The sequence below is a fragment of the Rhineura floridana genome, chromosome 1 (genome assembly GCF_030035675.1).
Source record: "Rhineura floridana isolate rRhiFlo1 chromosome 1, rRhiFlo1.hap2, whole genome shotgun sequence".
Lineage (NCBI taxonomy): Eukaryota > Metazoa > Chordata > Lepidosauria > Squamata > Rhineuridae > Rhineura > Rhineura floridana.
This window is the reverse complement of record NC_084480.1, coordinates 276,190,839-276,207,107: the sequence shown is the minus strand read 5'-3', so window position 1 is coordinate 276,207,107 and position 16,269 is coordinate 276,190,839. Positions and strand designations below refer to the sequence as shown.

Sequence of the window (16,269 nt, the reverse complement as noted above, 5' to 3'; positions counted from 1 at the left end):
GCAGTGTTATTGCTTTTGCGCACAAGTTAGGGGAAAAAGAAAATAAAGGGACCATTTGCAGCAACATAGAAAAAGGCCAGCAGAATGGAGGAGAGCAACTGGAAGTCGCTTGCCAGCCCACAGGAAATAAAATGTAAGGAGGAGGAGATAGTGGGCATGGGGAGGGGAACAATTGACACACCCACCTAAAAGCATCAGAGCAAAGCATCTGCAAGCACTGGAGAAATCAAGTGGAGGCTTTTTTTCTCCACTTTTCATATTATTAGCGGATTGGGTTAGTATGGATTTACACGGGGGAAACTGTGTGATAGCTTCTGTTTGCCGATAACATCATGTGAAACATGCAAATTTAAAGGAGATGCGAGTAGCACCAAACACACAGTAAACCGTCATGTAGATGAGCCCTACCTACATATACACTCCATCAATAGCATTTCATAGGAACCATGTGTTTCCCAAAACAAAAACAAAAAAAACCAATCCCACATCCTCAGCAGGAGGACTTATTAGCATGGCTGTGGGAGTGATGCAACCATGAAGGAAATTTCATTGGAATCCACCTTGGAACTCTGAAGACCATAAAAGCCATGGTCTAATAGGAAGGGTGACAAAAGTGTACTTCACTTAAGCCAGTCTTCTCCAATCTGGCACCCTTCAAATGTTGATGGACTACATCGTCCCTTACCATTGGTCAAGCTAGCTGGGGCTAATGGGAGTTAAAGTCTAAAACATTTGGAGGCACCAGATCAGGGAAGGTGTCAAAATATACATACAGCTCTTTCAGTCATAGCTTACCATTTAGAGGCTGTTTTTTTCTCCACACACAGACACACATAAGGCAAAAATGACTACATGATAAATGAGCTTGGTAAATTATACCCATAGTATAGAGATACCTGTATATTGACTAGTAACTAAGAAAACCTTCTATAGTCTATAACAGGAATGTGGAACCTGCACCCCTGCAGGTGGTGTTGGACTACAACTCCCATCAGCCCAGCTAGCATGGCCAATGGCCAGGGATTATGGAAGTTATAGTCCAACATCTGCAGGATTGAAGGCTCCCCACCACTGATCTAGAAGATCTTGTTTAAGTTGGGCACTGTATCAGTGCCATGCTATTTGCCTTTAAGATTGCAAGTCTAAACAGACTTACTCAAGTGTGTCATAGAAGTAAGTCACACTGAGTTCATGGAAAACGTGCTTAGATCATGCTATATATAGTCCCATCTGCTCTGCACTATACTTTTAAAGCAGGATCATACTACTTTAAATTGTCATGAATTCCCCAAAAGAATCCTGGGAACTGTAGTTTATTAAGGATTCTGAGAGTTGTTAGGAGACCCTATTTCCCTCACAAGGTTACAGTTCCAGAGTTCCCTGGGAAGATGGATTGATTGTTAAGATACTCTGGGTATTGTAGCTCTGAGAAGAGAATAAGGGTCTCCTAACAACTCTCAGCACCCTTAATAAACTATATTTCCAAGGATTCTTTGGGGAAAGCTATGACAGTTTAAAGCAGTATGATCTTGCTTTAAATGTATAATGGAGATGGGGCCATTGTGCTTATACAGAACTCATTGTATCTAGCAACTAATCACTTCTTTCTACAACTTATCTAACTGGAGTTTTCTAGAACTTCTTCAATGCGACTGGGGAAAACTCTAATGATAATACAGTTACAATATCCCTATAATATTCTATGGCAATAGGTCTTCTCTGTGACACCGCCTACTGTCTGGAACAGCCTCCTCCATTATCCGGAAACATCAACAGTAATGTGCTTTTGACATTTATTGAAAACACACTTCTTTGCTTGATTGTTTCCTGGTCATTGACACTGGATTCTACAGTTCTGTGTTCCTTGACCTTCTGATACTTACACTTTTTGAGATGGTTTTTATGTATTGTTTTATGTTGTGAATTACTTTGAGATTTATTTTTAATAGTGAGTGGAATAACACCAAAACAAAAATACATAAAAATACTTGAAATTTTCAAATTTAATCTTTCTCAATGGTTACATTCAGGGGCTGAAATTTAATAGTATACAGTACTGATTCCTCCAAGATGCTTACAAAATCTGGGACAGGGAGAGGGAAAAGAGATGATAAATATGGAGTGCAGACTCGCTTTGTTCCTGGAACTAAGCTGCGCATCGATAGGCTCCCAACATGAAATGGAAGCCAGTATCTTCATGCTTTCTGGTAGACGCGAGTACATTTGGCACCATTCATGACACATTCCTGCAAAACAAAGGTTAATTCATCAGTCTCTCTTTCTTTAACTCTAGATCACGGGAGAATAAAGCGATGCAGATTGATACCTATTATGCCTGAAGTTTGTTGCATTCCAGCTTTGTGAACAAATTTGTCAAGGAACTCAGGGGAAGATTCCACTTACCACAACCAGTTTTCCATCTACTATCTTTCTTGTTATCGTGGTCTCTTTGCCATCCCACTGTTGATGCTGGTGCAATACGTTATCTTCATCTAAAGTGATAAGGGTCTGTAAAGAAATACAGAAATCTGGTACTTAGGATAGCTTCTTAATGTATTGATTTCAACATTGCTCTGTCCCAAGGCCCACAAGAATGAGATTATAGTTCCCATGCTTCTGATTTTGCACTGGTGTGCATAACTAAGGGTCAAACTAGATGTGATGCCATTCATGCAATTAGAATGAATGCAATTAGAATTACAATTGCACGAATAGCTTTTCAAAAGAAAAGGCATGGATTGGGACCTTGGTAGGGAAGCTTTAACCCTTCACCCCCCTCCAATGCATGCTTCCCCCCCCCATGCAAATCAATCCAGATCAGGACCACAGAGAGACTTAAAGCCCCTGTGCCAAGGTCCCAATCTAGAATCAACCACCTGTGTCTGTAATTCATTTTTTTAAAGTCATTAATGCAACTGGTAACTGCATGAAGGGTGTCACATCTAGTTTGGCCCTAACATAAGGAGTGAACTCTTACTCGTGCAAATGTTAACAGAAAAAGACCTGCCCCAAACTTCCCTTATTCATAGAAAGTGAACAGAGACTACCATTTTCCCCAGTAAACTACTGCAGAGAGCATGCACATACATGGATAATCTGATTACATGCAGCATCAGCCTATCTGCTAAAGAAAAAATTAACATGTTCCAGGTTTCCCAGATTTTTAATTGGATGTGAACATAAGAACATAAGAACATAAGAAGAGCCTGCTGGATCAGGCCAGTGGCCCATCTAGTCCAGCATCCTGTTCTCACAGTGGCCAACCAGGTGCCTGGGGGAAGCCCGCAAGCAGGACCCGAGTGCAAGAACACTCTCCCCTCCTGAGGCTTCCGGCAACTGGTTTTCAGAAGCATGCTGCCTCTGACTAGGGTGGCAGAGCACAGCCATCACGGCTAGTAGCCATTGATAGCCCTGTCCTCCATGAATTTGTCTAATCTTCTTTTAAAGCCATCCAAGCTGGTGGCCATTACTGCATCTTGTGGGAGCAAATTCCATAGTTTAACTATGCGCTGAGTAAAGAAGTACTTCCTTTTGTCTGTCCTGAATCTTCCAACATTCAGCTTCTTTGAATGTCCACGAGTTCTAGTATTATGAGAGAGGGAGAAGAACCTTTCTCTATCCACCCTCTCAATGCCATGCATAATTTTATACACTTCTATCATGTCTCCTCTGACCCGCCTTTTCTCTAAACTAAAAAGCCCCAAATGCTGCAACCTTTCCTCGTAAGGGAGTCGCTCCATCCCCTTGATCATTCTGGTTGCCCTCTTCTGAACCTTTTCCAACTCTATAATATCCTTTTTGAGATGAGGCGACCAGAACTGCACACAGTATTCCAAATGCGGCCGCACCATAGATTTATACAACGGCATTATGATATCGGCTGTTTTATTTTCAATACCTTTCCTAATTATTGCTAGCATGGAATTTGCCTTTTTCACAGCTGCCGCACACTGGGTCGACATTTTCATCGTGCTGTCCACTACAACCCCGAGGTCTCTCTCCTGGTCGGTCACCGCCAGTTCAGACCCCATGAGCGTATATGTGAAATGAAGATTTTTTGCTCCAATATGCATAATTTTACACTTGTTTATATTGAATTGCATTTGCCATTTTTCCGCCCATTCACTCAGGTTGGAGAGGTCTTTTTGGAGCTCTTCGCAATCCCTTTTTGTTTTAACAACCCTGAACAATTTAGTGTCGTCAGCAAACTTGGCCACTTCACTGCTCACTCCTAATTCTAGGTCATTAATGAACAAGTTGAAAAGTACAGGTCCCAATACCGATCCCTGAGGGACTCCACTTTCTACAGCCCTCCATTGGGAGAACTGTCCGTTTATTCCTACTCTCTGCTTTCTGCTTCTTAACCAATTCCTTATCCACAAGAGGACCTCTCCTCTTATTCCATGACTGCTAAGCTTCCTCAGAAGCCTTTGGTGAGGTACCTTGTCAAATGCTTTTTGAAAGTCTAAGTACACTATGTCCACTGGATCACCTCTATCTATATGCTTGTTGACACTCTCAAAGAATTCTAATAGGTTACTGAGACAGGACTTTCCCTTGCAGAAGCCATGCTGGCTCTGCTTCAGCAAGGCTTGTTCTTCTATGTGCTTAGTTAATCTAGCTTTAATAATACTTTCTACCAGTTTTCCAGGGACAGAAGTTAAGCTAACTGGCCTGTAATTTCCGGGATCCCCTCTGGATCCCTTTTTGAAGATTGGCGTTACATTTGCCACTTTCCAGTCCTCAGGCACGGAGGAGGACCCGAGGGACAAGTTACATATTTTAGTTAGCAGATCAGCAATTTCACCTTTGAGTTCTTTGAGAACTCTCGGGTGGATGCCATCCGGGCCCGGTGATTTGTCAGTTTTTATATTGTCCATTAAGCCTAGAACTTCCTCTCTTGTTATCACTATTTGTCTTAGTTCCTCAGAATCCCTTCCTGCAAATGTTAGTTCAGGTTCAGGGATCTGCCCTATATCTTCCACTGTGAAGACAGATGCAAAGAATTCATTTAGCTTCTCTGCAATCTCCTTATTGTTCTTTAGTACACCTTTGACTCCCTTATCATCCAAGGGTCCAATTGTCTCCCTAGATGGTCTCCTGCTTTGAATGTATTTATAGAATTTTTTGTTGTTGGTTTTTATGTTCTTAGCAATGTGCTCCTCAAATTCTTTTTTAGCATCCCTTATTGTCTTCTTGCATTTCTTTTGCCAGAGTTTGTGTTCTTTTTTATTTTCTTCATTCGGACAAGACTTCCATTTTCTGAAGGAAGACTTTTTGCCTCTAAGAGCTTCCTTGACTTTGCTCGTTAAACATGCTGGCATCTTCTTGGCCCTGGCGGTACCTTTTCTGATCTGCGGTATGCACTCCAGTTGAGCTTCTAATAGAGTGTTTTTAAACAACTTCCAAGCATTTTCGAGTGATGTGACCCTCTGGACTTTGTTTTTCAGCTTTCTTTTTACCAATCCCCTCATTTTTGTGAAGTTTCCTCTTTTGAAGTCAAATGTGACCGTGTTGGATTTTCTTGGCAATTGGCCAGTTACATGTATGTTTAATTTAATAGCACTGTGGTCACTGCTCCCAATCGGTTCAACAACACTTACATCTCGCACCAGGTCCCGGTCCCCACTGAGGATTAAGTCCAGGGTTGCCGTCCCTCTGGTCGGTTCCATGACCAACTGATCTAGGGAATAGTCATTTACAATATCTAGAAACTTTGCTTCTTTGTCATGACTGGAACACATATGCAGCCAGTCTATGTCCGGGTAGTTGAAGTCACCCATTACTACCACATTTCCTAGTTTGGATGCTTCCTCAATTTCATATCTCATCTCAAGGTCTCCCTGAGCATTTTGATCAGGGGGACGATAGATCGTTCCCAGTATTAAGTCCCTCTTGGGGCACGGTATCACCACCCACAACGATTCTGTGGAGGAGTCTGCCTCTTTTGGGGTTTTGAGCTTGCTGGATTCAATGCCTTCTTTCACGTATAGAGCGGTGGAAAGTGGAAAGTGTGGAAAGTGTCTTACCAAAACAAAGGAAACAGAATTCAAATATTATGTACACACATTCCAAATTAAGCATTTCCAAGAACCCTAGTTCTCTCCCACTTTATACCTCTACTTTTTAAAAATTAATAATATGGCCTTCTCCAGCTGCCTCCACCCAATCCAAATTCCTCAACAGAAATTCTCCATAGAGCTGAAGCACTGTCCTAAGCCAGGAAATCCATATCCCACTGGCTGACCAATTATTTTCCCCATGAAGGCAAGAACGACAAACAGCTAACAGAAACATAGACACCTGCACAAAGTCCCCGAGAACCAAAACTTACATGGTTAATCGTTCAGACAATTTTTTTAAAAGCACATTGAAAACTTTTAGGATGCTAAAAGGTCAGTGGAAGATGGAAAATGAGACATGCCTCCCCAATTCTATTGGATGCTTTTTAGCTGGAAGTGGCCAAAAAGGATCAGGATGAGTCCAAAACATTTTTGTACTCAAGGTGGAAAATGAAAATGATGCCCAACATTAACAATCATTAAAATGAAATGCTTGCACAACTTCTAATCATTTCAATAAAGCTTCCCAGTTGAGTTCATGAGTCAGACTAGTCCATGAGCCGGACTGGCTTGCATAATGGCCTGGTTTACACAACACAGTATGCCAAACTAAGGCTTACTAGGACTGCATAAATATGATGCTCCTGGAGAGGAACTCGCAGCCACTTTCCTTCTCCCCAGTCATTTTTCTCCCACACAAAGTCTTGAGTACCACTCATGGTTAGCCTGGAAGTAAAAAAGACTGGGAAGGAACAAAGCAACTACAAGCCTCTCTGGGAGTCCACTTGCTCATGCAGTCCTTGTAGTGAGACTTCTCACAACATGATCATGAGGCCTACGTTTCCTATTCTGTCACCCTTAATAACTCCCAAATCTGCCACCTGCCTTCCATTGCCTAATGGAAAAGACACCGTTGGGCATCACAATACGTTGATGTCCCGTGGCTTCATCTGAGGAATCTTTCTGCCCCTCTTTTTTCTCCCCCTTTTAACCATTTGCATATGTTAAAGAGCTGTGTGGGGTGCCAAAGGCAGTTCAGACTGTGTCTTTTGGAATTCCTTGGATCTAGCACTTCCATAAAGGGAGGTCTAGAACCAGTCTGGGAACTACTATAATTGGAGATGAGGGAAAGGTCCTGGCAAAAATAGCCAGTATTCTTCTATGTTCTTTGCATGGGATTTTGCTCCTATTACTGTAATCTGTGGAATTCCCATGCACAAGCAAGATTCAACACCTGTGAGAAATTACGCAACTTGGCATCTCATGCACATGGCTGCAGGAGCTGGTTGTGCCTGTTTGGTGAGGAAGCCTCTTACAGGGATCACCAGCTTGACAAGCATCATAAGCCCTGGAAGGGAGAGCTCTTTAGCATTAACCACAGATATAGCACTCCCGAGAAAAATCCGCTGAATCATTCTGGCAGGGTCTTTGACCTGAGTGTTCTGAGATGCAGATTAGAAATGTAGTGGAAAATTCAGAAGTGCAGAGTCTCTTTGTGATTGTCACAACCACACCCCCTCCCCATTTTTTACTGCTGTGCTGAGAAGGAGATCCTTGTTAATGCCTTCTCCCATAACAACAGACATCCCTAGGAGCCAATAAGTATGAGTGTTAGCTACTGAGATGAGTCTTCTCAGTGGCTGACTCACCTCCTCTCACTCTGATCGGCTCCAATCAGTAGGAAAGGACAAGGAAGCATGTTGGAAGACTCTTCTCTGTGGCTAACACACTTCCCTTTCATGCAGATTGACTCAAAGATGCTGGAGACATAGGGACCCTGTGCCCCCAAAAGTAAGGGGTCTAAGACCCCGGATGACTACACCCCTGGTGTAGATATAAATATGAATCAGATGCCACAATTCCACCGCACAGCAGGTGTTCTTTTGTTGCCAGAGTTTACAAAATGGGACCACCATACTACAGAGTCATACTGTTCTCTTAAGATTGAAGGATTAACAAAAACCAGCTAGGTTTTAGGAAGTTATTGAAAACTATGCTGGCTTACAAGTATTGTTTAATTGAATATCAAGCTGTTCGGTGAGTATAATGCACAGACATTTGCTATTAACAATACTTCAACAACTGCTTTGTGCTGTTAAAACAGCTGAGGCATATTGGGCTGATTTGGAAGCAATGCTAAATTACAAGACTGAGTCACAGTAAGCCTTTAGGCTCACATACTCCCTCTTCCAGTACAGTTGCAAGAAGAGTTTGGAAACTTTTGCTTGTTTCAGATTGTTTAGCAAGCATCTGAACCCAGACAAAATGCAGCTAATCTTAGCTATGGTTAGCTAAAACAACCCATAGTTTATGAAGCTGGCAAATTTCAACTAACCATAGCTGAGATTAACCAGAATTAAAGGTTTTATGACATGCTAAATATGTTTAAGGTAGAGCAGAAGCTTCCAACCTCACAGCTGCACCAGAAGAGGACAGGGAATAGGGATTGAGAGAGACAAAAGCACATGATGCTAAATCATGGTTTAGCATTATGTCCAGCATACCATTGGGATTATTTAACACAGGTCAGGTACTGCAGCAAAGGAATACTCTAACTAGTGATGACACAATGAGAAGACTACCAATATCATATCCAATTTTGTATTAATTTTGTACATATATATTCTGCCTTTCTTCACTAGAACTCAGAAGTGCCTAGATGAGGTTCCTGGGCAGTCTCCCATCCAGGCACTGACTAGACCCAGGTCTGCTTAGCTTCCACAAGTTTGCTGTGTCATGTGCATTCAGTCTGTACACTTGATTATTCTTGGATGAAGACCACAGATCGTGGCTTGACATATAGCAGACCTGAGGAATCACAGCCAGTGAGGCACAAGTTTGTAAAGCAGGGGTACACTCTGCACACTTGAACAGTTATTCACATTTAACATTCAACAAGAGTACAATATGTGCACCTCTGTACACAGTAGCTGAGCTGTGCAAATCAACAAGCATACACTTTTCACACAAACACGTGTACATGTGTAGAGACAGCTTTTACCAGTGTTTAGTGTAACATGCAAACAAGCCTTGTCTGTTCACAGTCACAAACGTGGGTATGGACAGATCCTTTTAAACCTGCTTGTCACATTCTTGGTGAACGATTGTTTGATTTACCTGAGTTTTTCGGCCATCTATCGTGTCTTCATCAAATTTCTCACCCAATTTGAAACTGATTTCTGACGTTTTGAATGTGCTTTCTGTTTTTACATGCAATGTATCTCCAACCTTGGTGACGACAACATCTGGCTTGGCCATGTTCCCCATCTTCCTCATGGCTATGCCCACACCTGCAGAAAGGGAAGTTAAAGACCGGTCAGATAGGTTCAGGAAAGCAGAGTCACTATGCAGTCATACTTTTTAAATTATCAAGTGTGGGAAGGAGAAATCCAGTGAATCAGTGAGCTGTTACATCACCTCTAGTTAATCAGATGCTCATCAAAGCTACATCCATTTCATTCTGCTCTACAGGACCAACAGGTCTTTTGTAACACCTCAGCATATCACAAAACAATTTCTGCCCCAGATGCAATTAATTCTGTGATCTTATATTAGCCTTGAGAAACTGAAATTAATCCATATAGGCAAAATAAAAGTATTCTCTGCTTTGCAGAAAGGTCAAAACATTTTTCCCAATATTTATTATCTTCATCATCATCATCCCACCCTTCATCCTAAGGTCCCAGGGTGGGTTACAACAGTTTAAAATACATAATAAAAACAATTTAATATCACTTATCTTCCCAAGCCTTTAAGGAGAGAGGTAAAAAATTAAATTAAAAAAAATACGGATTGACCACTGTGATCCCTTTAGTCCACTGGTGGGGAAGCTGTGGTTCTCCAGATGTTGTTGGACTTCAACTCCCATCAGTCCCAGCCAGCAGGGATAGTCAGGGAAGATGGGAGTTGCAGTCCAGCAACATCTGGAGGGCATGGGTTCCCCATCCCCACTGTGGTCAAACTCAACTGAAATCAGCAGGAACAATTAAAAAAAAATCAACAGGAGTTTGAAGAATATATGGCCACTAAGCAGAACAATGTGCATTCTCTTAATGGATAACCTAACTGCAGAGCCCAAATTTCTGCTCTCTTGAGACAAACTTGGCCCTTATCTAGAATAATGTTGTGCATTTTTATGACTCAGTTCACGTTCTGTAGCTAGTATCTATATAGAATGAAGGCTGGATTATAAATATTTCCAATAAATAACAGATTTCCTGCTCTGATACTGCAACTCTCAAATTTTTGCTGCAAGGAAAATAAAGGCTGCTTCACACGTCCTTATTCATCACTTGATGGATGCAACCTTGAGTGATGACATCATAGAAAGGTTTCATGGCAGCTCAGTACACAATGCTTTTCAAAAGCCAATGAACCTTCAAGATCTGAGTAATCAAGCAATGAGAAATCAAGGGATTCAGCAGATTCACACACACACATTTAATTGTCCCAGGTTCCACTAGTATATCTAAGGGGGTTTCTTTATTTCCTGGTTTATTTCCTGGCCTTTTGGCTAAGATCAAGTGTAGTATTTCCTGGTTTGCTCCTGAAGGATCAAAAAGATGGGAAATTTATCTTCCACCACCACCACCCCCACACACAACGTTCAGTGTGATGCATGACAACCCTATGCCAATCTGAGTCCATATTGGACTAACCTCTTTATTGTCTCCATTTATTGGGCACAGGAACTAAGTGAGCCTCATGTATGAAAGAATGAGTGTGTGAAATGTGGGAAAGTGTGGAACTAGTTCAGGCCTGCCAAGAAAATTGCAGCACAGCAATGCTTGACAATTCCCTCCCTTTCACTCTCATTTTTGTAGCTCCAGACAGGCAACAATGTACTTCAGCTAGACATTTTCTCAGTTTTTTCTGTCACTCAGTGGCAGGGCTAGGGATATTTTCGATCGCATTTGCATGAGTCAGCATCTTGAGCAACTCCATTCCCATCTTCAAAAAACAACATTCTAGTACTTAAGGATTAAAAAACATGCTTGTTAGGAATGGGATTTCAGCACTGTTTGTAGCCCTTTGCTGCTGCCCAAGCAAAGAAGCAAAATAATTTTATACGTAACTTATTTTATTTGCATGATTTAAATGGATCACAGAATTCTGCTTGTTCTGCAAAATCTTGGCTACTGGCACTGAGTTTCAGCACGGAGTATACACAGTTCTATTCCATAACCATCACTGAATTTGGATTGCATGTTAGTGAAATTAATCCACAAGGACAGAAAGAAGAAAAGTTCTAATGTAACAGCTGGGTGTTAATTCAGAAATCTGTTATTCTTTCCAGTTTCAGTCTGAGCTGAGGCCCTAAAAACATGATTACTTGGCAGATCTATCAATGCAATTGGATACTATTCATCCCTAATTAGGTTAATGAACCATTCCATTTGTCTGGAAAAATAATAATAAATATGATACCACTATGCTAAATTTTATCCTCCTATGCACGGTTGCAGGAAATTTGCTCATCCTGGCATTTTTTCCACTCCGTGCTGCAAGAAAGCCAAAGCCAAATATTTAGATTATTTATTTATAAACGTATTTATATACCACCCACTCATCAAGGCAGTGCACAATATAAAATATTGTAAAACGATACAAAATCATTGCAAGAATGACTGGCTCATCAAAAAAAAAAAGAGTAGAAGCTTAAATGAAACTGAGTTAAATCCACATATTCTGTTATAGTAAGTGCAACAGCAGCATCTAAATGCAGTAAGAAGTGTAGCTGTGTTACAGGTGTTCAGAAGGTGTCTATCATCTGCCCTTCTTTCTGATTCAGATGAAATCCTAGGGAAAGTGCAAGTCTGCTCATATGAGAAATCTCCCTCTCTCGACCACTTCCCTCCCTCTTCCCTCCAATTCTCTCTCCCACCCCACGCTTTTCACATGCTGTTTTACGCAGATGGTCTGTTTTTGTTTTTTAAATCCAGCAGCTCAAAAACATGTTTGAAACAATATCCATTTGTGTGCGCGTTACACAAGCAAGCCCAAGCCTCCGCAGACCTTGGACAGAGCATTCAGTCGCTCCGGAGCTAAGACAATGAGACACAAAAGCTCCTAATCCCATCTTCCCACAAGAGCTAACAGAGGCAGACGTGCGCTTCCAGGAGAGGAAAAGTGAATTAATACCTATTTCCTCTTCATAATCCTCTCCTCCTAATAGTCAGACACATCGCCTGCGCACGTAGTAGAGACAAGGAGAGCTGTGTCTATTCCAGCACAAGAGAATATGAGAAATGCACGGCAATTCACAGAATCCAAGAGAATAGTGCAAAATAGGCATTGTGCAGACACCGTACCCTCCACACCCACACCCACACGAGACAGAGGGCAGAGACTCTTCTAAATCATACTTGTGATCAGCAATTCATTTAATCCAAAGCAGACACTTTAAAGACAATGCCACTATTTAAGTAGGGGTTTGGAGGGGTGTGTAAAAAGCTTCTGGCTGCAAGCCTACACTTATTTACAGATGCGCCAAGCCACTGCATTCAGAACGACTACGACCACGTGAATCACGAGATTGCAGAGGGCATCTTGGGTGCAAACCCCCCCCCCAGTCCTACTGCTCTCGCGACACGATTTGCCCAAACCATTCACGGATCCTATTTCTTTTTAGATCCCGCGATCTGCCGGTCCCCGCAAGCCGGTTTTGTCTTCTCCCAAGTTTTACCAATGGGAAAGAGGAATCTTTTGTTCGCCTGCTCTTCTGTCCCAGAATGTCATCATCCTTTTAGCGGGCTTCCCTTCCATTCTTCTTCTTTTCCCCTCTCAATGCATTTTCCCCTCCTTACCCAGTGCCTTCATATACTCCTCAAAGCCTTCGCTAGAGACCAAGCGCCATCTGCCACAAAAAGCGTCTAGGTTGGCCATTGCGCCGCACGTACGATGGAGCTGTCCCGTTTGACGACCCGAGAGAGAGAGAGAGAGCGGCAGAAAAGGGGGAGGCCGGGGACGTCCTTATATAGATATCCTGAGCATGTGCTGCCTCCAGGGACCAATGGGGAAGGGCTACGTCAGGGATGCCGGCTCCCAACCTCAAGGAAGCGGCCGGCGATGGCCTGCGGGGCTGGGCTGGGCTGCGGCGGCTTGCCAAAGGAAGGATGGGGCTGCTACCCCAGGGCGCCAAGCGAAGTGCCTTTCTCCAGCCGCTCCCCGCCCAGCCAGGCCGTCGTGATCGCGGCTGCTCCGCAAGGCTTCATAGTAGCAATGCCCACCCCCCACGCCGAACCAGCTAGCCGGCGCGCCGGAACGACCTGCCTGCAGTTTTGCTCTAGTCTCCTTGCAAAAACAGCGCGGGGCCTGGATGGCGGGCGAGAGAACTCAGGCACCGCCGCTCGATCCGCTCCGGCCTGTCGCGAATGGGAAGAGCGCCCCGAAAGAGCCGGAATCCCCGAGCCACAGTGGGATGGCACCTCTGTTCGGAGGTGTGGGGAACCTATGGACCTCCAGATGTTGCTGAACTCCCATCATCCCTGGTCATTGCCCAACCTTGCTAGGGTTGATGGGAGTTGTAGTCAAGCAAACATTTGGGGGCAGAGGCTCCCCACTCCTACCTTAAGTGGAGGAGCACTCTATGCATCCATTAGTGCAGGCATAGGGCGCTTGCCTGGCGCACACGTCAGTGGGGGCAGGTCAGGCAAGCCCCCACAGCCCTGCAATTCCCTTAGGCACATTTTGAACCCTTCTAGGGAGTAGGGTTGTCTGAACCCCTCCTTATTTTATTCATTTATAATTACATATATATCCCACTTTTTCTCCAAGGAGCTCAAGGTGGCATTCACGGTTCTCCTTCTCCTTTTTTCCTCACAACAACTCTGTGAGGTAGGTCATGCTGAGAGACAGTGACTGGCCGAATGTCACCCAGTGAGCTCCATGGCCAAGTGGGTCTCCCATGTCCCAGCCCAATGCTCTAACCACTACGCCACACTATTTGTGACATTTTTCATTAGTCCTAGAAAAGATATTACCCTCCTGCAACCTTTGAGAGTTTGTCCAACACAGCCATCTATGATTTTTTATATCCTGCTAAGAAATGTGCATTCCAATGGCTAGTCAGTGACACTCTTTTTAGTATGTCCCTTCACTGTTTGTTATTCCTGCACTGGATGGAAGAGAAGATGAAAACATTTTTTTCCTCAGTGAAGAGAAGGATGTTCAGGATGGACACAACAAAAGACTTTTTCCTCACATCTCATAATGAATTTATGAAATTTGTTGCCATAGCCACCAGCTTAGATGACTTGAACAAGTGTATGGAACATACTACTCCTCTGGTTACTAGCGGGGGGGGGGATTGTCTTCATGTCTTACTGAGGACTTCCTGCAGCATCTGACTGAGCACTGTTTGAAGCTGGATGCCAGGACAGAATCATAGAATAGTAGAGTTGGAAGGGGCCTATAAGGCCATTGAGTCCAATCCCCGCTCAATGCAGGAATCCAAGTTAGATGGACCCTTGGGGTTATATTCAAAGCAGTGCTAAGTCGCTGGTTCTGCCAGCACAAGGATATCTCTTCCTCTCATTCCCCTTCCCATGCACCCCCTAAATCTATTCTGGGTTTTTTCCAACCTTTTGGAGCAAATCTGGGGGAAGGCACAGGGTGCATGCAGGGGGAGGAGAGAGGGGAAAGTCCCATTTTGTTAACATTGATAGTTGCACTATCACAGTTATTTGGCTGAATACCATCCTTGGTCTTATCCAACAGGGTTCTTCCTATGTTCTGATTGTGCAGCATTCTCAACCTGTAGCCATGTGCATGATGTTTGTTCATTCTGAAGTTTTACTGGATTCCCCCATCCTATGAGAGTTATTTGATTTACTGGAAGTGTATCCTTTTCAGAGTGCTTTAACAGTCTTCTATCATATGCATACTTGGGAGTGAGTATATCCTTTGAAATCAGTTGGACTGATGGGTAAACATGATTAGGCTACACTCTAGCTTGTTCCACAGTCCCAGAGCTAGCAACCATAATGAATGACATAAGACTGTAATAATAACATTTTCTCTAGCAGAGACAGAATAAAAAAATTGCAGCTCAGCTTTAAAATGCACTAAAAGGACAAGAGCATTAGAAATAGTGGTTTTGCCCAAATGTACACATCAGACATCACACTGCTCATGTGAGTAGACAGCTCATGTGAGCTTATGCTTCTCCAACTGCAGATGGCTACTGTATGGTCAGAATCAACTTCCAAGGCCACCTTTAGGTGGATCACCAACCTTTTATAAAATGTGAATCCGCCATATGCATTTTCATGCAATAAACTGAATAACTGCTGTGGGATGGTGGGGATACAATAAAAGATTGTGTCAGGGATTCTGATTAATATCCCTCGCAGGCAAACGCACAGGGCTTCGCAGATGCCACCAATCAGTTAATCAGTACTGCATGCAAATCCTGCTTTCAGCAGGGAGCCATATCTTTACCTGTCCCACACTATATCATCACATATATCAGGTGGGTGTGGCTTGGGGAAAACAGCCTTACAAGCCAAATTAGGAATCCTGCCAGGTCTAATTAGACCCATGGACCAGAGGTTTCCTGCTGCTGCTATAGATAGTCCAATGTGACATAAAGGCAATAGCCCTCTTCAACTCTTGCTCTCCCATTACTAGCCACTGCAGTAGTCACTATTTGGTATGGCAGTGAATCCCATACATTAATTAGGGGATTATGTTTGAAGAAGCATTCTATGTCCTGAATCCCCTCTACTACCAACCAATGTGCAGTGATGAATATAGATCAGGTTGTTTTGCTGAAACTTTATATAATGTTTTTCCAAGTCTCTCTCCTCTTCCACTATTCATGAAGTTAAGTACTGGGCACATACAGTGCCTTGGAAAAGTAATCAGATGCCTGACCAATGCTCTCATATTACTGAATTACAAATGGTACATTGTAATTTCATTCTGTATGATATTTTATTCTGAAACACTGAAACTCAAAATCAATTATTGTAAGGTGACGTTGTTTATGTTGGGAAATGTTTGTAAGAAACATAAAAAACTGAAACATTGCTTGCATACGTATTCAACCCCTCCACATTAATATTTGATAGAGCCATCTTTCACAGCAATAACAGCTTTAAATCTTTTGGGGTAGGTATGTACCAGCTTTGCACACAGTCTCGGAGGGATTTTGGCCCATTCTTCTTGGCAGATTTGCTCCAGGTCATTCAGGTTGGTTGGATGT

General features: G+C 42.9%; 1 protein-coding gene across 1 annotated transcript; it reads right to left on the bottom strand.

Annotated features, from left to right (window-relative positions):
- Positions 1-1,985: 1,985 nt before the first annotated feature.
- LOC133372946 (fatty acid-binding protein 5-like) lies at positions 1,986-13,022 on the bottom strand. Its single transcript, XM_061602211.1, has 4 exons — positions 12,869-13,022; positions 9,180-9,352; positions 2,404-2,508; positions 1,986-2,246 (listed from the first exon to the last, which is right to left on the bottom strand). Exons 1-4 carry the CDS (start codon positions 12,945-12,947, stop codon positions 2,196-2,198), a joined length of 408 nt encoding a protein of 135 aa, XP_061458195.1. The 5' UTR covers positions 12,948-13,022; the 3' UTR covers positions 1,986-2,195.
- Positions 13,023-16,269: the final 3,247 nt, after the last annotated feature.